We start from the raw sequence: 22741 nt of genomic DNA on the forward strand, positions 1-22741 counted from the left end.
TTAGCGTGGAGTGGCAGTGCCGGGACCACTGGGACCACTGAGATGTGCGCTGTCTCTGCATTTCTCTTGCCCTTCGGCCAAGAAATGGAGATTGAGAACAAAGGTCGATGCACTGCCTTGTGGCAGAGTTCCTGGAGGTCTGAGCCCTGGGCTGGACCAATCCGAGGAGGATCAGAGCCTTGAACCCCTGACCTGGGCCCTCCTTCCAGGGACATCCTGGGGTGACAATGGCAGCCTCCTTGGAAAAGCTTCACTGGGAGAGCCATGAGGTGAGATTCTCAGTTCTCCTGCATAATGCGCCAAAGTGGAGAGGGCTGAGCATCCTCCCTGCCGACCAGGAGAGAGCAGTAATTCAGGTCTTTAACCTCAACTGGCAGCCTCTTTATAGTCAGAACTGTAAACAGTAAGTAGCTGCCACCTCCTGTCACTGACCGACCTCAGGACTATGGAGGTAGGAGACCAGGCGGTCATGAGCTCGTGTTGGTTCTACTTCCATTGTCTAGTTCTACTTAATAGGGCAACAAGGACCAGCATCATCTAGTCCCTGCAGGGTCAACAGCGGCAATTTGGAGTCACTGCCTCTCATGCTATACTCACAGCACTGAGGATGACTCAGGAACAAGATCAAAAGGATTAGGGGGCCTTAAAAATTAAGGACTAATTTTCAATCCAGAGAATGCAGCCCTTTTGAATTCCAGGAAGACACTGGGAATATACACTTGCACAATCATTAAATCTTTTATTTACATATAGAAATTAGTAAAACTTAAAACAAAACCAAATGCAACTTGTACAGAAATCCTTTAATTTTCTTTATTTTCACACATTAAAAAAATGAAACACACTATACAAATGGTTTTCATAGCAGATTACACGTGGGTCCATTCAGACTCGCTCTCGTGCGCTGCCTTAGGCGACAGCTGTTAACCAGGGAGCCAATGTATTGATTTAAGTGCAGTAGCATGCAGCCTCAGCATGGAAGGTTCGGTTCCCCTCTGTCCATAAGGTAGGGTAAATGGCGTTGGCGTCTGTTTACAGACTGAAATGTGTCAGTCCTGAGCAGTCCTGCTGTAGCTTGAGACCAGCTGGTAGGAACTGTGGTCTCAGCTTTAAAAAGGGAGGTCCAAATGGCGGCAGGCTGGCTGCTATGAACTTGAGTTGTTTCCGTTCTATTCACTGAAACTATTTGCTTGGGGTCGCATAGACCCTTTGAGATGGGTTAAGCCAAGTAACTGTAGGTGTCCTTTTCACCATCAACTCGCTCCAAATACTCTTTTTCGATGAGAATATCAATGCATTTCTGGGCATTATTTGAGGAGGAAGAGGGAAAACAAATACAAATAACCATCAGGACAGGCCTACCACCTTCACCACGGCTACCCACCACTGAGCTCAGCAGGGAGCAAATTCACCTGTCTACTTAGCCTGGAACTGAGGAGATACTGCTTTCCTGAATGAAGTCCTTTGGGAAGAGTTGCTAAGAGTGACCACGCACCCCTCAATCTGTTTGAGGCATTAAGGGGGCAAGTGCTGTGCCACATCTAGGCCACACTCTCCCTTTCTAAGCAGGCCCAGCTACCCCTGGGCAGGCCTGCGCCATCAGCAGCGCAGGATGGGTGTGAAGCAGGGCGTGAACGACCTGAAGCACCTTGCCAATAGTTCCCTACGATATTCTGGGCTCCGTACCACTGAGGGCTAACCACTCACTGCCACCCTTGGAGGCGCGCCAATAGCTGAGGCTCACCCAGGTAGTTTCAGAAAAGGAAAGGCCTGCTGAGTTACTGACAGCACAAACTAGGCAAATGAGATCACCAGTGCCCTAGACAGTATGTGCATTTAACACAAACCCTGCATGGCAGCAGAGAGACATGTTTCCTAACAATGCAGTCCCAGATGGGCCCCCTCACACTGCCAGGCAAGTTCTCACCCGTACAGCAGACAGCACTCTGTACACTCCTTCCTCCTAGGCAAAACCAGCCAACGCTGCATTATGGCTCAGAAGCCAGAACCCCTAACTACCACAGAAATGTAGAGATAGGGGAAAACATGGGAAGTCTTGGATAACTGTGACTTCTTATTCTTTATCAGAGTATCTATTATAGAAGTGTGTTTATGACCTGTATACCTCTATGTATTTACTTCAAGAATGAAGTTAGCTGATTTCATTGTATGAGTAAGCCAGTTCCCATTTTTATAAAACAGTCACTAATCCTTTTGCTACATGTATCCTAACAAGAGAAGGGATAGCTGCTGCTCTGTAATTCACATACCTTGATCACTGGGACCCGAGGTTTGAACCTAGAGGACAGCTGAGTGAGGACTTCACCAAGTAACTGCTGGTGTTTCAGGACTTTCCTCATTTTCATGATTCTTACGATAGCCGCCTAATAAAATCAACAAGGAAAAACCCGCTTAGAGCTAAGCATGAAAGTTAAAGGCAGCCTGTACATAGGCCTACCTCAGCTCTATTTCCATGCATAGGGTAACAAGTGTCCAAAGTTAGCTCTATGATGTTTTAGCCAAGGGGCTAAACCTATGGCTCAGCTATTAAGGGCACTGGCTGCTCTTCCAGGGGACTTGGTTTTAGTTCCTAGCAACTACACGAGTAGCTCACAACACTCTAACTCTAGTTCCAGGATCTGCAGCACCCTTTTCTGACCTCTGGGGGCACCAGTCATGTACATGTGCCCTTCTATATAGACAAAACATGCATATAACATAAACGTAAATCTTAAAATGTTTTGGCCAACTACAAAGCACTAAAGAATAAAGAAAAATTGTGTCTGTAAGGCCATAGAAGCTACCCAGTCTTGTACTCAACTCTACTTATTCTCTTGTTTCTTTCAATCTGCCATATTTATCTGTTTCCCAATACTTAGGCAAGTCGATTAGATTATTTCTTTTTGGTACATAGAACACTTCATCCCTGACACCAATGTCCTGGGCTTTGGGCACTGTCACCATTGGCCACTCCTGAGCCCTGTATTGTTCTGGCAGCACTTGCCAATTACAGCACATACAAGGCCAACACATTTGCCTAAGTATACAGTGGCTGTCCCAGAGATTCAGCAGACATGGCAGTCACCTGAATCAGTAGTTTGCGGTCTTCCTCTATATTTTTGTGTGTAGTTTCTTGTTCCTGCTTCTGTTCTGTTTTCATTGGTACATTGATATTAACTCTTAATTTCTTACTGTCAAAGACAAGAGAGAAAATAGGTCATTGAAAAGTCTGCTTCCTGTCTTTCAACGCTGCAGGTTTTGCCTCCCTGGACTGGGGCAGAAGGTGGTTCATACCCATCTCTTCTGTATCATTTCTACCACCCACCTGGGAACTGTCCCTCCACCAATTCCATGTAATTTTACCACAGAGCTATGATGTGACATTTGATCCTTCAATTTTGTGAAGTGTGGTAACATCAAAATAATTTGACATTAAGGTATAAATATTTCATACGAGCCTCTCAAGAAGACTTAGTTTCGAAATAAAGAGAAAATCAAACTCAGCACTCAGCATCAAACAAAGCAGCATTGAGGACTGCCAGGCAGTCAAGATTGTACAGTTGTTTCCCCTGGCCCATGCCGATGCTGAAGTATGCCAGGTGCCAGAGGATAAGACCAGCAGCTGTGTATTAGATTTTTCTTACTTTTTATAACCAAGATATAACTTTATTAAGGTGTCTGGCTTCAATTCCACCTCATCAACATTTGCATTTTCATCTTCCAAGACCTAGAAGAAAATAACTATTACTAGGCACATCCCAGGGAAAGGTTTTCTTCTAGTTCAACAGAAGCTACAAAAACTTACCAGCAACTTGGACTTGAGTAAAATCTGTAGGACTTGTGCCAAAATGTCCTGCAATTAGAGAGAAAGATGGTGAGCAAGAAGGAACAACACTTCTTCTCAATGGCTGTCCCAGAGATTCAGCTCATTGTCCACAAAAATGGTCATCACTTCAAGCAGAACCCCAGAGAAAGTGACATGGCTTGTTCTTTATGGCCTGAAGCGCCCCAAAATCAAAGGCAATAAAGCAGTTCTCCACTAACACTGGATACAATATGTGGCCTCCCCTACTTCAATTAAACCTACAGGAAATGAACTTCTCCAGAGTCTGAAGGTTCACAAGAAAGTTTTGTGGTTCGGGGGCCCAAGCCTCAGGCTTTACATATGCCAGGCAAGTGCTCTACCACTGAACTACACCCCTGAACATCAAACGAAGCACTAAGTAGCTTCAGCAGAGCCCAAGTTTCATGACCATGCTAACTGGCTGCTAACTTGGCTTTAGTGAACTCAGTGCACCATGTGACCTCTTATCTGTAGGTAGTAACTGGTCTGGTGATTAAGGCTAGACAGAAGGCTAGCCCTCTTCATAACTGCACCCATGCTGGTCTGACGCTATGAAGGTAGATCTGTCAGAAGCGGCAACCATGAGGACTGAAGGAGGGCAGCTGAAGTCCTGTAAGGGAATTCTACTAACAGTAGAAAAACTGGTATGGCCTTGAGGAGAAGCCAAGCAGAGAGCCAGCCAGACCTGTCAGTCCTTCCAACCAGCCAACAAAAAATAAAAGTAGGTTTCATCAAAATAATAAAATGTGTGTCCCAGCTGTATCCCGCTCCCTCATTCCCTCCCCAACCCCACAAAATGTAACTAATAAGAAAAATAAAATTAAAAAAAAAATGTGTGTACAGTAATGTCGATATTATTATAGCTATCAGTAAATGCATGTCAAGTAAGAAGCAAAATGGGGGCTGGGACTACAGCTTAGTTGGTAGAATACTTGCCTAGCATGGGCCCTGGGTTCAATCTCCTATGCTGCATACCAACAGGTGTGGTGGAGCATACCAGTCATCTAGTACTCAAGGATGCATGTAGAGAGGCAGAAGGACAGTAAGTTCAAGGCCATTCTCTACCTATGTAGTGAGTTTGAGGTCATCTTGGACTATAGGAGACCCTGTTTCAAAAATAACAAAATCCAAACAAAACAAACAAAAAAACCCTCAAAGAAACAACGTGAATGGGAGAAAATATTTGAATAAGCTCCAGATTCAGTGAGATGCTGCCGCAAAGGAGGGATGGAAAGTGCTCAGCAGCGACACTTCCAGTCTCCAACATGCATACACACACACACACACACACACACACACACACACACACACACACACACACGTGAATAAAGTCTGACACCTAATAAACCCTGTAGACAAAAATACTAAGTGAAGTTAGACAAATACAGAAAGAGACATACAGCTTGACTCCACTTTTATGCCATGCCCAGAGTAGGAGAGTCCATAATGGCTAATCGGTGTCAGGGACATGGGGCAAAGAGAGAAGGCAGACTTGCCATGGGTCTACTCTCAAGGGACGAAAATGCTCTGGAACTGGATAGTAGCGGGGGCTATAACAACTGTTTATTGACTATTAACAGCTTTATGTTATGTGAAATTTTATACTATTTGAAGATACTGCAGGAGAATGTGAGTAATGGGAAGAACAGTAGGAAAAATAAGTCAAAATTCAACCTCAGAAAAATCTAGCTGGAAAAGAATCAGTTAAATGAGAGAGCCAGGTGTGGTATACACCTGTATTCTTAACAACTGGGATAACGGGGAGCAGAATAGTTTCAGGCCAACCAGGGCTGCCCAATAAGACCCTGTCTTAAAGAATTGGTTAAATGAATGAAAGGAATTCACTCACACTCACATACATGCAGAGAGAGAGAGAGAGAGAGAGAGAGAGAGACTAAGTAAGTGAGTGCGTGGGTGACAGAATGGGTTTAGAAACAGAGCATTTTGCCAGCTGATGGTGGTAGTACACGCCTTTAATTCCAGCAAATGGGAGACAGCCAGGTGAATCTCTGTGATTTCAAGGCCAGCCTGATCCTGAGTTCCAGGACAGCCAGGGCTCCACAGAAAAACCATTAAAACAAAACAAAACAAAAAAAAAAAGAGCCTTCTGTAATGTCCTTACAACGCTGGCAAAACAGAGCGTTTGTAACACCCTTATAATGCTAGCATAAAAGTTTATAAGAGTTTAGCTAAAATTGGCCACCACCATCACAAATGCTTGTTACCACGTCTGCCTGAGTAAACATCTGTTTTCTCCAAAACAACAGTCATAAAATCACTAGAGTGGCACATGGAGCTTTATAACCCAGATCTTAACGCCACTAGCATCTGGAATGTGCTGGATGTCCCTCACGCTAGCTTAACAACTAGTTAACTCAGGTTAACTTTCGGCTCAAATGAACCTTGTGGGGTTTGTCTTTGTTTTTTCCATGCTGCAAGTATCTATGAAGTCAAAGTCAGCATCCTGACGAGCAAAGAAAAGGTAGCTTCAAAGTACAGAGGGAGGTGAAACGACAGGAATACCATCTTAATCTGCGTGCTGTCAGTCAACTGCTGCACAGTATAGGCATCTTCTGTGTTGTACTGAAGCAGGATTGCCATCTGGAACGTGGACGCCTTCACAGCCCAGAGAAAAGAAAGGAGGAAATGTGAAAATATGGACGAAGGTCTTCACAGGCACAACCTACTTTCACAAAATGCATTCTTTAAACAAGTGCAAAAAAGGAAAGAGAATACAAAATGGCACAAGGCCAGGGTAAGGTACATATCTGCCTTAAAGACACCACTCAAACACTGAAAGGACTTTCAGTTTTCCCATGAAATGTGTCCTCTATGTAAACGTAACTAGATAAGCATCTCCACTCTTGTGTAAATACAGACCAGGTACAGGGACATTAATCATCAGTTGTATTTTCATACACAGTAGAACAAAAAAATTATTTTTTTGGTACACATAATGTGTATGTGTTCAAGCTGATAGAGAAGTCCAGACCAGGGATGAGGTTACTTAAGTACCTTATCAGGTAGGGGTTCAAAGGTTAGACTAGTAAGTAGTTTGGGTTACCCACTCTAAAGTTTAATGCTAAAAGAAATTTGTAATTATCATTACCCTTCTCAAGATATGAAATAAGTATTAGTTGTGAAACACTGAGTACAGAAGAGTAGAAAGAACCTAGACTCTGAAAGAAAATGCCTTAACAGAAAATTTAACCTTGCAACACCCAAGCTATAGTGCACTGTCAGTGAACTGGGCCTCAGCTTCTTATCTGCAGATGCCATTAGTCCCCAGCTATCATCAGTAAGCACTCCACACAGCTGGAAGCACTAGGGAGTCTTACCAATGCGTGACTGGGCGTAGACAGTGAAATGTCAGCTTTTAAATCTGTTACCCAAGCGTGTCACGCAAGGGCCATGGCAACACCTATCAAAGACCCCTTCTATGACGTAAGCACACACACACTCCTAACTCAACTGAGGAGAAAACTGAGGCTCAGAGTAAGAAGATAACTTGCGCCTCCAGCCAGAGTTCAGCTGAACTGGGTTCAGCTCCCCTGCCCATGACAAGCACACTATGCTCCCTACACTCCTTTATCAGAGGATGAGTTTCTGTGATTTGTCTTATCATCTAGTGCTAACTGCTTCCCCCAAATAAAAAGGCATTACCTGCAAAGTGTATCTGTTTTTGAAGCAGTTGGTGACTAGCTCCCCTTTGGACAGCTGATACAACCACGTCAATTTTCTGCCACTGTGACGGCTGGCGTAGAAAGCTGTAAATCGCTGGTAACTGCGCTCCAACTGGACGAAAGAACAGCACTATGTGGCATCTATGGCTCTCCATTCTACAGTCAGCATTTCTAAATAAAGCTCCCTGACCCCATGTTCTGAGAACACAATCAGTGCTTCCAGAGAAGTGCACTACAGATGTCAGGCGACTGTCTTGCGGGCACTCTAAGACACCCGAGAGTAGAACCCAAGCAGGTTTCTACTTCAGGCCCACTAGGTACATCAATAGTTCACCAGGCAACCAGTGAGATTCTCTAGTTGAGAAGTAAATCAACACTGTTTGCTGCTGCAAAAGAGATGAGCACCCTTCCATTAGCCAACCCAGGCCAGTTTCATAATCAGCACCAACACTGCTCTGACTGCTTGACACAGCACTGCAGTCAGCATACTAATGGCCAGGCTGCCCTTTTCATTCTCCACAGCTGAAGGGACCAGATAACAGAGCCACCCTTACCTCTGATGGCAAGGCAAATGTGCAAGACTGCTGAAAGGGCCACGATCCGGAACTCAGGACCTGAATACTGAAGTCCACTGGAGGTGGAAAACACATTTAATTACTCTACAAATTTAAAAATTTTATTATTTCATACAAACAAGAAATGGTCAAAATTAAAGAAAATACATTAAAAGTCTTCCTTAAATATAAAATTAAGAATTAAACATAAAGAGTTTCAACGTATCCAATTAAAATTAATAAAATTGGAAGCCTAACAGTGGTGCACACTTGTGATCCCAGCACCAGACACGGAGGCAGGAAGAGCACAAGTTCCAGGCTTACGAAGTTACACAGCCAGATGCCCTCTATCAAACACTCAAACTAAAGGTTGAAGAACCAGAAACTGTTTGCCTCCAAGGCAATGTTATTCCAGTTTACTGTCAATACAAATTCCTAAAAGACAGTCTGCCTTGTTCAATTTCATTTCCCCCCTGGATATGAAGTTCAGCCCGCTCACACAGTGTGTGGTGACTAGGAATGGTTTAATAGCCCCAAACACAAGAAAATGGAAAGCTCAACAAGCAACCCACTACCTCTATTTTGGCTTGCTTACCACTTATACTGTGAAGACAGTAGAGACAGGTATAACCTATGAATTAGGACAATTTCATCTTCACAGATAATTTAGAGATGTCCACTAGCAAAACTGTTTTAAAAAGTTTAATAATGACAGCAGTTCTAATCTGAGAAGAATAAAATTCTCCCAACTTTCATCAGAGAGAGAAAAGAGAGAGAGAGAATATTCAGAAATGTATCAAACTAAAGTTCAAAAGACAAAACAAGCCCATATATCAGCCTAAGACTGAAGTTGGAAGCATATGACTGGTCCTGGGCAAAGGCCACCATCATACTATCCTGGGAGTTAGGAGAGGCCTCTTAGGAGGAGAGGCTTTTTGGTCTTTGAAATTCTGACAACATCTACCACCCTCATTTCTCTCATCTGCTACAAAGAGCTGGGAAACAGTCCTTATATGAGCACTCAGTACTCACAGTCCAGTGGTTCTGAATTCGTTAGGTGCTTTTTGAACTGTTCATTCAGATCTTTGCTTACACCAATGTCTTGAAACATTCGCTGAAGTTTGGAAGTGTACTCAAAACCACAAGCTTGCTGAAATAAACCCAAGCAATTGTTTCATTAATTTGCACAGAAACATGAATGTACACGATATATCTTTATCTTTAGTTCTATGAAGCTACTACAACCAAAATTTAGTCATCTCTTGTGGAATACATATATACTGATTAAAATTAGTGTGTTATAAAAAGAGTTGAACAACTGAGTCTTCAATATGCCATAGCATACTGCAGCATTTAAAGCAAGGTACTCTACCGCTGCAGTAAATTACAACTAGGAAAGGATTTAGAAACAGGTAGAGTGGTACATATTTGAAAGTCCTGTACTCAGGAGGTGGAGCCAAAAGGATCACAGTTTTGAGGATAGTCTAGGCTGCATCAAATGACCCTCAAATCATGCCTTTCCATGTCCCAATTAATTTGCTTGTCCCTTATTTAACTACTGAACTATCTCTTCTACCATGTGCCTGCTGAAGCTTAAACCTCTGGTGTGGAGGTGTTTGGAGATAGGCCCTTGCGAGTCCATGAATGTAGGGTTCTTATCATGGGTTTGCTACATCTTTAAGATGTTCTCTGAGAGTACTCTGCCAAACAAAGTGGTTGGTTTCAAGCCAGGAGAATCTGCTTTAGGAATGAGATCTAATACTTCTTAGACCTTGATCTTAAGACTTCTTAGCCCTCAGACTTAATTTCTAAGACTAAGTCACCTGGTCCATGGTATTTTGTTTTGGTAGTTTAAGCTAAGAAAACCACTAAGCATTCACTCAAAACCAACAGGGTTGAGTGTATGGAAGGCAGGTGAGGATGTGGAATTGGTGAGCAGAACCCAGCCAAAGAAGGGCTACACAGATCAGAAGGTCCCCAAAATAGGGTGGCAGAGGAAGGAAAGCATTGGCGGCCCAGCTGGGAAGTAGGACTCACACTGCATAAACTCCTCTGCCCATTGCCAGTGTGGAGAGACTAATACCACATCAATAACGCATGAGAAGTTGGAGTTCTCCAGAGCAGTACCTTTAATTTGGAGATCATGCTTGCTTCAGCATCGTCACTCGCACTGTTCTGATGCACCAGTCTCTTGGCAAGCATCTTTGCATAGAACTTTTGAAACACATCTTTGTCCTCGATGTATTTGAAGACCACCATCTGGCAAAGCCAGGGAAAGAACACATTAGTGAAGTAAACTCAGAAGCTGACTATCTCTAGCTACACCAGAATCCAAGGATCGCTGGGTTTTGGGTTGCAACCTGTACTGATGACATAAACTCTCCTTGGAATGTTTACAGTAAGCACTGCCACCTATTCCTTAAATTGCAGTTGATTAGACTAGACTTAGTAGCAAGAAGCAAGTACTTGGGCTAGAGAGATGGCTCAGTGGGTTAGAGTACTTGTTCTTACAGAGGACCTTAGTTCCATTCCTAGAACATGGTGGCTCACAACCATCTGTAACTCCATTTCTGGGGACCATAAACACCCTTCTGACCTCCTTAGGCACAGGTACACAAGTGATGCATACATACATACACATACACACATACACGAAAAACACTCATATACATTAATAAAATAAACCAATCTTCGAAAAATTAGAAAAGAGAAGCAAAACAGTAACAACATTAAAAATAAAATTTTAGGAGTAAAACTTATTAAAGACCAACTGCCCATTAATATGCATATTTTAGGCCCTATGTAAACAGCAGTGGGTGCGGCCATGAAGCACCTTACCACTTGATTGAGGGTGTCTTCTAGCTCCGCCTCTTCTGGGTTCTTGGAACTGAAATTTAAAAGGGCAGTGTGTTTACAAACAAGCAAGCAGCTGTGCACACATATCACTCTACCAAACTGGCAGGGCCACATGGGGTTTCAAGTATTAAATGCTGAGCTCTCAGATCAGCTGGTGAGCAAGGGGAGGTCACTTTTCTACACCAATTTGGCAGTGTTACACTGTACCCCATTACAGAGATTATAAAATTGTCACTTAAAATATCTAAGATAAAAATCAACAGACATTAATAATAAAGTTTCCTCTAAGATAACTCACTTAAATATCTGTAAACGAGCTTAATTTTTAAAATTGTTCCCTAAATCTGTATACTTTTACTTTGAAAAAATAAAAAAAGCAGTTTCTGTTTAATGGCCTAATAATTAAAGATAAGGAAAAGGTATGAGGCACAGGTAAGGCTCATTCCTTTGGTCATATCTAGAAAACAACTGATCAATTTATTCTGTGGATATACAGTATGCAAAGCAAATTAAGGGTCAGTTTTCTAAAAGGGATTTTGTAGAAGGATCCTGTATAAAATGAACTGGTTTGCCTCAACCTTGGTCAAAGACAACTACAGAATACACAGAACAGGAGAAATGGTCTCCTCAAGAGCAGCACCAGTTCGTTATCTAACCCCAAATACTTCATATGCCTGAAATCATATACATATAAGCACTATTACACAGACTGAGCTGTATTTATTTATTCAGGACATACACAGTAACAACAATTAAAGAAAAAGAAGCTGCGCATCTGAAATTGGGTGGGTGGGGGTGTAACATGGGAGGGGTTCTGGAAGGAGAAAAGGGTAATTATATTACAATCTCAAAAAGGAAAAAAGGAAAAATAACCTCATCACCAAAACATCTCTCAAACAATGTTGTGATTTGTTGCTGTTTTGATACCCAAGCTTCCCCCCCTACTCATGGCAACCCTCTGCTTCAGCCTGAGTGCTGGGATTGCAGGTGTGCACCATCATGTCCACTATGGAGCACTGGCAGGTCAGGGAGTTACTCCCTCCTCACTGCTCAATGCCAACTACCAACATACGCTTGTTAAAGGAACACTCTGGAATGTTTCTACCACTCATCTTGAACAGCATTAACTAACTGGATGTAGTTGTGGACACACAACTGTTTGTCAAGGACAAACTGAAGGCCTCACAGAGTAGCTCTGTATTTAAGTCACTTTCTATAACAACCTGAGAAGCAGCATCAAGTCTTAAGAGACCCCAAGTTTAAACTCCTTTTTCCAAACCAGCAAGATGTCCCAGTGAAAGGTGCTTGTCACCAAACCTGATGACTCCAGTTTAAAGCCAGCATTTCACATGGTGGAAGGGAAGAACTGATTCTTACAAGTTCTCCTCTGACCTCCACAGATGCACCATGACACATAGGCCCCAGAATAAAATACTCAGTTCCCACTGGCCTGGCAGGATGGTTTTCTGGCAAAACTAAGAGAGGCAGCTTTTAAAAAGTAATTTTAAAAAAACAGAGACAGTAAGTGACCCTTTACCCAATGTTTTCCCAGCATGTACCAAGCAGACAGCACAGTTCTCTAAGCACAGTGAGCTGTTTCAGGTGTGCTGCTGAGCTACTACCACAGTTCAAAGATGCCTCATGGTCTACATTTTGTACAATTATTTTCGAGTTCACTGATTATGATCTGTTAACCTAAAAAAAAAAAAAAAAGATTTTATGTGCATGTGTGCATACCTGCTTTTCTGTATGAGCATCATATGCACACAGGAACCTACAGAGGCTAAAAAAGGGCATCAAATTCCCAGAAACTGGAATTACAAGCGTTTGTCAGCTGCCAATGTCAGCATGAACTCAGGTCCTCTGCAGGAGAAGCAAGTTTCCTTAACAGTTGATTGATCTCTCTGGCTCTGATAGTTAGATTGTTCACATTGGCATTTGAGGGTGCTCTCTTAGCCTTAAGAACTATAAAAAGCACAATATAGTGACAGTTTGCAAGGAGGAGAATGCTGAAGTTGGCATGTAAGAGCCACAGTGAGAGGTGAGAACATGTTAAGGACCATGCAGGCTCATCGCCTAGCTTTTCAATAAATGTGAGTTTATTGAGGCCTGTGTCCCCTTCATAGCATTTGGTGATGTGGTATGTGGGACACTGAAGCAAATCTTGAACATTCCTGAATCAAAAAAACTGTGAAAGGGAGAGGCTGAGGGAACCAGGACACACACAAACATGTGTGGAACATAACACAGAGGAAGAAGCCAAGACTGATCAGCCTACCTCCAAACTCTGAATACAGTTAAGAAGACAAGAAAAAGTGTCAGATATATGATGTCTGAAAAACGAAGTATAAATAGCACCAACAAATGACCAAATATAAGGTATGCAGAAAGTTGGACATGGTGATGCACTCTGTAATCCCAGTATGTAGAAGGCTGTGGGTAGGAGGGCTGCCAGGAGTTTTGAAGCTAGCCTGAGCTACAAAGTAGGTTTGTCAAAAACAAATTTTATACACCAACACTTAGTCCATATTGTATTTAGTCTTCTACTGCCTGGAAAGCCAGTGGCAGCTGATGCAGGTTTCAACAAATGCAATGCAAGGAAATGTAATGCAAATACTGATTCCTTCTGTAAAAACTGAGGTTTAAACAAGGTACTAGGAAAAACTCAAAATTAAGTCACTACCTTTTCTTCAACAAGGAGTCACAGTACCGAGCAAGCAGCTCAGGGGATTTACTGGATGACTGGGCCATTTTGGTAACTGCATTGTTGTTTATGAAGCGACCACAAGCCTGTGTTATATAAACAACAGTTAGAGAAATGGTATCCTGCATACATAGTGTATGCATATGTATCCTACATACATACTGAACAGGCAGCAAAGTAACACACTTACCTTATCAAGTGCAGCCACAAAGCCAGCGTCATTGTTGAATGCTGACATCACCAGGGCATTGTATTTTTTGTGAACATCCAGCACTGTCTGCACATACATCTTGGGGTCCTTAGGTAGAGGGAAAACCACAACTAAGCAGGAATTATAAGAGCACATTCTCTGCTGCTCTAAAACATTCTATAAGTTTTGACAACACCTTCAAAGAAGTTAATAATGATCAGAAATACTTTTGATCCCACCACTGAAAGATTGTGTTTACATTGTGTTTATATGTAAAACAAAGTAACTCTTCAGATTAAAAATTAAATACCTTAAAAAAACTTGAAAAGATCATTAAAGTATTTTTCAAACCTCAGAAGGTCTGAATGCAGGAGGGAATGCACAACAGCATTCCCTCTGTGTGGCCAAAGTCAGGGACAAGTACTGGGAACTTAGTGTGTTGCTTGGGGTGGGCAACAGAGAGTCTTCAGACAAAAGAACATAGTACAAGATAAAGGAGATGGATGGGGAGGAATCATACAATACCAATGGTTGATCAGCAGTCATTATCTGCCAGCAGGTATCGCTTTTTAAAAAATTTTTATTATTAGTTACATTTTATTAACTCAGGTATCGCTTTTAATGTCAATCTTAGAAGCTTAAACTAAGATATACTTCTTACCAAAGTAAGTGGCAGCTGAGCTAGGAGAGGACTCAGGTAGATGACTCCTGAGTCTGATATGTTCTCTGCAGTTTTCAGAATGGAGAAGGCCCAGCTGATGAACACATAGAGGCGGGAAAGCTCTTGACTAACCCTTCAAAACCAGGAGCTTCAGGTGCACAGAAATGAAATATTCTGGCGTGTGATTTCACTGCTGGTATTTTTGAGACAGTCTCTCTAAGTAGGCCAGGCTGATCATGAACTTGTGACCTTGCCACTTTCCCTGCTGGGATTACAGAGGTGCACCACCACGCCTAGATCCCAGTTTCTGACACACTCTCTTAATACAATCATTCTCTATACACTGCAGGTGTGTTCTGTTTAAAAATATGATACATAGATGCAAAATTATTATGAAAAAAATATATAGTGTGATGACATAGTTTCACTGAGATGGAAAGATGGTCTTTACCTGATATAATCAGATAATCTGGTCCCTGTCTCATGACAACTATTCCTGAATGTTGCAGAGATGGCACCACTCTAAAGAAAGCATCAGAGAGTACCTACAAGTCAAGCAAGCACTCACTTCATATGTGCTCCTTTTTTGTAAGGATTGCATTTTCCCCCTTTGCTTGACTTAATTTTGGTTTATCATTAAAGCCTGTATTACTTTGGTGGACTCAGGTTTTCAACTGCTTTCTGACCTCACATCAAATTACTGAACAACATTTAAACTCTTCCCTTATAATTTTCATAGTCACTGGTTTTTACAAAGGACTCTAGCCTACAGTGACATCTAAGCACAGGAAAATGCAGCAGTTTCTACTGGACCACTCAGGTCCCACAAGGCACCACTTCATATCCTTGCAAATAACCAACTGCCTGTCAAAACTACCAACTTAAAGACTCAGACCGCTTACAAACCTTTTTCTTTGGGACTACCACTCATACAATTCATATAAGGTACATTACGTATGTAAACATTCCAGTGCTTATTTTATAATGACTCAAGTTAGCAGTGGAGGGCGATAAACTCACATCCTGTGAGAAGCTGGGTGATAGGCCTGCACTATCCCTCACCACATGCTCTGCCTCTCACTGTGGCTCCTATGTGCTGACTGACCTCAGCCTTCTCTTCCATGCATCTGCTCTCCTGCTCTGTCTTGGCTTACAAATTGATTCTTAGACAACAGTAATGACTCTACATTTACTCTTATGTGCTAGGGAGAATTATAACCATTTCTCTGGTCTTTTCACTTTAAAAATTTTTTTCCCCTAAAATTAAGGATTTGGAAACAAATTTCTCAGTAAATGGCCAGAAGAAATTCCCATGTGGTGATGTGAAGCTTTGCAAAAAATAAAGTAGCCTCCAGATTGATTTTAGATGCTTCATAATCAGGAAGACCCAGCAGAGTATGGCTGAGGTTGTGGATTGACAGGAATCCATAGAACAATGTGCCAAGATAGCCAGTCCTAAAAAGTAGCTTTAAAAAGTCCATTATTATTATTATGTGTTTACAAGACATGTTTGGTTTGGACGAGGGGTGCCGCAGTACTAGGGTGGAGTTCAGACAACTTTTTGGAATCAGTTCTTTCCTTCCACCATGGGCCCTAGGAGTCAAAATCAGGCTGTCAATACTTTGGTCTTCTCCCCATTGAGCCATCACACCAGCCCCATTCTTTTTTGAGGCAGGGTCTCATAGCCCAGGCTAGTCTCCTATGTACTATATAGCCAAGGGCAGCCTTGGGTCTGATTTTCCTTCCTCTGCCTCCTGAGTGGTACAGTTACAGTCATATGTCAACATGCTTGACTTGAAAAACAAAATTTAGGCTTAAAACAAAATGAATATAATAGTGATAAGTCTGGCTCATAAGTCTGTCCAAACAGTACATGAGAGGGTTTTTTTTTGTTTCGTTTCGTTTTGCATATAAGAAACACAACCCTTCTCAGTTGCCAAGGGATCCCATTCAATGCTCATGATTCTAAAAACTATTATCACATCCATGACTGACACTTTTAACAATCTAGACCAAAGTCCCCAGCAAGCTTGTACAACCTACTCTTCAGAAGCCGTGTGATTCTATTTCCTAAGCCAAAAATGAACAACTGCCCTCACCCTGTCATTGTCATTCCCTCTTAATTGTTTCAACAAAGCCTATTGCTATTCTTACAGCCACTCATTAGTTTCAATCACGTTCTACATGGTAGCAATGTTTTGACTAAAAATCTAGTCTGTCAAATGCATGATTATTATTAACAATAATACCTCTAGCGGATTTCCTTGTGCCCATTAGGTGGGGTTGACATAATTAATTAATATGCTTCCAAGTTCTGCCAACATCTACTTAGCTATCTCTACCTTTCCGGTCTCTTCTTAAATCCTCTGTCTTTACTTTAGACTGTGCTTGTTTATATTCACTGACTGAAGGACTCTCTGGGAAGCTCTCTTTGCCTGGTGGGAAGTGACTGAAGAAGACACTCAACATTACCTATGGCCTCTACATATACTGGTACAGTACATACATGTATACACTCCCAGTTCCAATGAACACACACCAGGAGACCAACACTGGTCTTCAAAAGGCCTGAGTTAGGCATTGGGGCATATGCCCATAGTAGGATAACCTGGGAGGCCAAGACAAGAAGAGGCCACCCTGAGCTATATGGTAAGACTTAGATGCCACTTCCGATGATCATGTATGATCCTAACTTCTGACCGAGTACTATTCAAGAACACTGTTAAAAAGAGGTGAACTGGGAGTATAATTCTACATAGGCTTTTAAGAAACATCTCACTCCTCCTGTGTGTAAACTTGTGTTCCCTGGGCCACTAACAGATTTAAACAATCCTTTCAATCTAAGCCTAGGCTGCTCTAAAATTCACCAGGCAGCCCAGGAAGGCCTTGAATTCATGGCCTACCTGATGAAGGATGGACAGTTTAGTGATGCGTTTCTAAAGGGCCTTGACCAACAGAAGCTCACTTTAGTATTTGTCTTGGTAAAGCACAGTTTACATTAGAATTTAGTTTGATGTGGTATACAGACTGGTTTGGGAATGAATTGCTTCCACAAAGAGTTCATTTACAGAAAGATTAAAGAATTCCATTTGTTGGGAAAAAAAAAATGGTAAAGCTGCCTTTCCTACTTTGTTGTTTCTTCTTTTTCCCACCCCTTATCTCCCAACCCCTGCCCTCAGTTTCACCTCTCTGAACTACTAGCAACCCCACCTCTCAGGGGCCCTAGAACTTATATACCCTCTTGTTCTCATAATTCCAAAGGTCACACAATAGCAGAAACTATCTACAGTTGGCAAAACCATACCTCTGCTAGAGCACAAGGCAAATCATAGTCAGCTGCTGTGGACAATCTGAAGCAGCCCCATAGCCCCATACCTGGGATTAAAATGAAAACATATTCTTTTCTTTGTTTTTGGTTTTGTTTCTTCTTCTTCTTTTTTTTTTTTTTTTTTTTTGGGGGGGGGAGGTGTCTGTATAGCAAAGGCTGTCTTGGACTAGCTTTGTAGAGCAGGCTGGCTTTGAACTCAGAGATCCACCTGCCTCTGCCTCCCTGAGTGCTAGGATTAAAGGCACGATCCCCCTTGTCTGGCAATAATTCTGTGCTTTTTAAAGAAACCAAAATTCCAGGATTTTCAAGAATGTCACACTATATCCTGGATGAAAAAAATTATTGTATATTTTTCCTTTTCTTGTTCCATGATAAGGAAAAGTCAAACCATTCTTGTTCTGAGGTTACAGACCTAACATTCACAAACTTAAGATAAGTGGTCGCTCAGCAATTAAGAATGTGTATTGTTCTTACAAAGGACCAGTTTAGTTCCCAGCACCCAAGTTCACAACAACTACCTCTCTGAGGTATGACATCCTCTTCTGGCTTCTGTGGGCACCGCACCCATGAACACAAACCCATTTTTAAGACAGAAATAAATAAGAGGCTAAAGAGATCACTTAGCAGTTAAGATCACTGGTTGCTTTTTCAGAGGATCAGGGTTCAATTCTCAGTACCTACACAATGGCTTACAACCATTCATAATTCCAGTTCCAGGGGCTCTGAAGCCCTCTCTATTCTGACCTCCTTAGACACATATACATTCAGTAAGAAATACTTCTACACACTAAAACAAGACAAAGATTTAAAAAGGAGATTATCAATATTTAAAAAGGTGCTGGAGAAGGCTGAGTGTGGTGGTACAAGCTTTTAATCCTAGCACTCAGAAGGTAGAAGTAGATGGATTTCTGTGAGTTCAAGGCCAGCATCAGCTATATAATGAAACTCACCTTATCTCCCACCCCTTTTAAGTCTTTTAAGTCTTTAAAAAGGATACAAGAATAATTTAAGGATTTTGTGAACTCTCTACTTCCAAGTCAAAACAAGTTCTCTGTGAGTGTCAACAAAATGTTAACTACACAATTACAAAGATGTACTGCACACGCCTGCAGTTGGCATGTGAAAATAATGGGCTCAGCTACTTTTCAGCCAGGCACTACTTACATTTAGAGCAGCTTCTCCACACTTCTCAATTGCTGCAAGACCCTGATTATGAATATGAGTTTCTAGTAGTTTTTTCAATTCTCCTAGGCCATCTTGAATTCTAGATACAAGATTATACATGCGGCCCAAATCTGAAAGAAAAACGGAGCCCATTTTATGCATGGAAACCAACTGTACTTATTCTGCTCATTATACACTTATGTCAAACAGAAATATACTGTGAAATAGGAAACCATCTTCTAGATCTGGTATAGTTTGCTAAAAGCAACAATGAAGTTAGTCTATTAGAAGTTTACTTTTCCTTTACCACAAGAATCCACTAATTTTACAACAAAGAAAAAGCACTCAATGTTTTCTAAAATCCTGCTGAGATATTTATGCCCCAAAAGGTACTAAAACACTTGTTTAAAAAAAAAAAAATATATATATATATAGATATACCTTTCAACTATAAGTCATGAAGGGATCCCTCAAATTATTCACTTCATATATGTGTTCAATCTATGATGGTTTAAGATGAGAAATCCTAGGTCCCAACAATGTGACAGAACCACTAACAGTTCCCACTAGCACAGAGGAGCAATCAAGGGAAGAGAAAACAAAGAAGTCTTTTCATCTTTTCAAAGGAAGAATACTCACACACACAAAATCTGCCCACCACTGGTAATAATCAAGGCAAGTAAGTGGAACAAATTATATTCACCTTCATTCTTGTCAGCATCCAACAAATTCTGAAACTCTGTGTGGAAAATTTCCAAGTGTTTTTCGATGAGGACCTGCTCACATTTCCGTGCTAGTTCATCTTGTGTGCTCTCATGGAGGTAAACCTGAACTCTCCGCTGTTCCTCAAGCAAACGAGCCTCAGCCTGCAGAGAATTAAATCAAATCAAACCAATGAATGGTTTATCACTTTTAAAGAACTATTATGTGAATGACAAATCAAATTCACAAATCTTCTAGTAAAGCCTGATTAAGAAAAGGAGAGGAAGACGTTAGACTGTAGGGTGACTGTCAACCACATTAGAAAGCCACTGGTATGCTCTACTTTCTCTTCAATACAATGCTCTAATCCTTTAAGAGCCCTAAGAACATTATCATAATTAACAGTTCAAATGTCTTCATGTCATTTTTCTTTGGGTAAATAATATTTCACATCTTGAAGGCAATGAACACCAACCCTGTGGGAGAAAGCTGCAGGTCCTCTTTAACATGTGGACACTGAATTAGGAAGCTCTACTTTGGTTTGAAAGATGTCTGAAGTCAGTGGTCACAACCAATATAATCCTAGAAATGACCATTCAAAAATAATAATCAGCAATAAAGAAAAAAGTGTGGTATAGTCACTGAGGAATCCTACATTATCAGAATAAGGAAGATATTTCATTGATAGTCTTGAATTACTGAAATGATCTGAATAAAAAGACAAAAGCCGTATTTTACTCTCCACACAGACTTCTCAGATTTGGTATAATTACCATTGGAGAATTACTACTGAGATTGAATAAAAGAAAACAACTGACTAGGCAAAGTTTGGACCATCAAATGTGACCCTGGGTGGTTTTCAACCACAGGAGACCAGCTTTGGCCACAACATACACTCATACTTGGCAAAAAGCTAAACATGCAAAGTAAAGTTCAACATAGCAAACTCTATCCATCACAAAGTCCATATTCTAAACACAGAACTCACAAGCCAGTAATTAAATCCAAAAACTGAAATGAGAACAGATAAGTCACAATAAAGAAACATGAAAGGTTTGAAGTTAGTAAATTTCCAGTGAGAAACTTAAAAATCAAAATATGCCAATATTATCATTTATTATTTGATAAATGAAAAGTATCCAGTAAAATATATCATTAATCCGTAAGTTCAGTGCAAAAGAATGAGCCCTGGAAAAAGAAAAAAAAAGTTCACAGCAACATTCCAATCTAGTAAGTATCCCAGGCGTGTGGGTCTGTTACTGTGTATTCCAGAAAGTCTTTAATTTGTATTTTTGTTTCCTGGATTACAAAGTTCTTCTAGAACCATAAATTCCAAGTTCAGGCTCTGCTGCCGATTTCAGGGTTTCATTCCATTTGATAGTGAAGAACAGAGCAGATGAATACTGAACTACCACTCTTCCTGTTTAAGTTATATCTGTTTCTTGGGAGAACACAGATCATCTTGGTCAGCAAAACAAAACTCATTCTTCTCAGAAGAGAGCTGATTTTCACTGGGGACACTTGACTCTATTGGCAGTTTACAGAGCTTCCTCTAGGGGCCAAATGGCAGAAAAGTAGAAGCAGGTCCCGAATTGGGACGTAATTGTGGTGCTAAGTATCTTTACCATCGCTTGTATTATTTACTGACCATGGGACACCAAGATCACATTTGAATGACTAAGTACACTCAAGTTCTTGAAAATGACCCTGATTAACTCCATTAGAAACAATTCTCAACAAAAACAAAACAAAACTGAAAGGTTGATAAGCAAATTAATAAAATAAGGTGTTTTTTTTTTTAAATGTGAATGCTTTGGCTACATGTATGTATATACACTATGCATGAAGTACCCACAGAGATTAGAGGATCCCTCAGAACTGTGTTGACAGATGGCTATGATCTAACATGGGGGCGCTGGAAACCAAACCCAGGTCCTCTGCAAGAGCTATACCTACTCTTTTAACTGCTAAGCAATCTCTCCAGCCCATAATTTATTTTTAAATAAATAAAAAAGATTAGGAATTTAGAATATTCAAACAAGTTCATTTTTGTTTGTTTTAAAGGTCATATTCATCTCAATCACATGAGATTGATTTTAAAGTGTTAATATGGCTTATAGCTGTTTAGCCAAAGCCACCTTTGGATAAACCAGCAATTATCAAATGTTGACACTAAAATACTGTGTAATTAATGATCAGCAAACTGGACAGCAACCCCTACATACTGTAAATGCCTAGCCCAAGTTGGCTGTTGAAAAGCAGGCTCTTTTCTGAAAGCTAATTTTTACTTCAATAATATTTCTAAGATGTTGTATTCTACTTGATTGTTTTGATATAAATGTAATTTCTCCTTAAGTTACTGAAATTGCCAATTTTTATCTGGTGATCCTATACCTGGCCAGGCACAGGCTGGAGAGTCTGAGGTATACATGTGTAAGGCCAAAGCCCTCCATCAGGTTTGCTTTGCCACATGTTTCTATAGGGCCTTTAATACAAACTGCTAATACATACTAGTTTCAAATATTTTACATTATTTTAAAAGTAAAGTTCGCCAAATCCTCAATACCACCTAACTATTATTAGTCCGCTTTCACAGTTGAGGAAACTAAGGAACAGAATACTTGAGGTCATCCTTTAACCTTTAAAACTAGTGCCCCACTTTGAGATACAAGGATATTTGATATTGAGATACATAATATCCCATTTTATAAAGAAAACGCTCCTATGGTTAACTTTATACATTATTTATGGTTTTTAGAGACTGAATTATAGATTTCAAGAATTAGATGGGAAGTCATGTTTGGTAAGACCTTTAAGTGGGTCAGACCAAATCTTTTAATCTTTTAGAGAGCTGTATGGAAGCTGGGGACAGGCTGGATTGTAAACACCCTATCCACAAGACACTGGTATTTTCAAAGATGGCAAACTTTAAAAAATAGACATCCCTGTTTTGAGTGCCTGAAGCACTGTCCTAAAGTTGCTTTCTTTGAGCTGATATATTACTAGTACTGTCATCTGCATGGGCAGCAGACATCACCACAAATCATGAAGAAGT

The 22741-nt window shown here is 40.9% G+C and overlaps 1 protein-coding gene across 3 annotated transcripts in view; it reads right to left on the minus strand.

The window, feature by feature from the left end:
* Nucleotides 1–714: 714 nt before the first annotated feature.
* The window catches only part of Cul1 (cullin 1), a 72818-nt gene continuing 50791 nt past the window's right edge, over nucleotides 715–22741 (minus strand). For all 3 annotated transcript variants that reach the window (XM_055598297.1, XM_055598298.1, XM_055598296.1), the window contains exons 8-22: nucleotides 19688–19850; nucleotides 18985–19115; nucleotides 13832–13939; nucleotides 13621–13727; nucleotides 10920–10968; nucleotides 10209–10340; nucleotides 9114–9231; nucleotides 8082–8158; nucleotides 7508–7639; nucleotides 6368–6460; nucleotides 3806–3853; nucleotides 3645–3727; nucleotides 3086–3191; nucleotides 2271–2384; nucleotides 715–1300 (exon numbers count right to left, since the gene is read on the minus strand). In XM_055598297.1, coding sequence (XP_055454272.1) covers nucleotides 1220–1300; nucleotides 2271–2384; nucleotides 3086–3191; nucleotides 3645–3727; nucleotides 3806–3853; nucleotides 6368–6460; nucleotides 7508–7639; nucleotides 8082–8158; nucleotides 9114–9231; nucleotides 10209–10340; nucleotides 10920–10968; nucleotides 13621–13727; nucleotides 13832–13939; nucleotides 18985–19115; nucleotides 19688–19850 — 1542 coding nt within the window. In that variant the 3' untranslated portion in view covers nucleotides 715–1219. The remainder of the gene's footprint in view (nucleotides 1301–2270; nucleotides 2385–3085; nucleotides 3192–3644; nucleotides 3728–3805; nucleotides 3854–6367; nucleotides 6461–7507; nucleotides 7640–8081; nucleotides 8159–9113; nucleotides 9232–10208; nucleotides 10341–10919; nucleotides 10969–13620; nucleotides 13728–13831; nucleotides 13940–18984; nucleotides 19116–19687; nucleotides 19851–22741) is intronic.

This window comes from Psammomys obesus, unplaced genomic scaffold, assembly GCF_907164565.1.
Source record: "Psammomys obesus unplaced genomic scaffold, mPsaObe1.curated_primary_1811, whole genome shotgun sequence".
Lineage (NCBI taxonomy): Eukaryota > Metazoa > Chordata > Mammalia > Rodentia > Muridae > Psammomys > Psammomys obesus.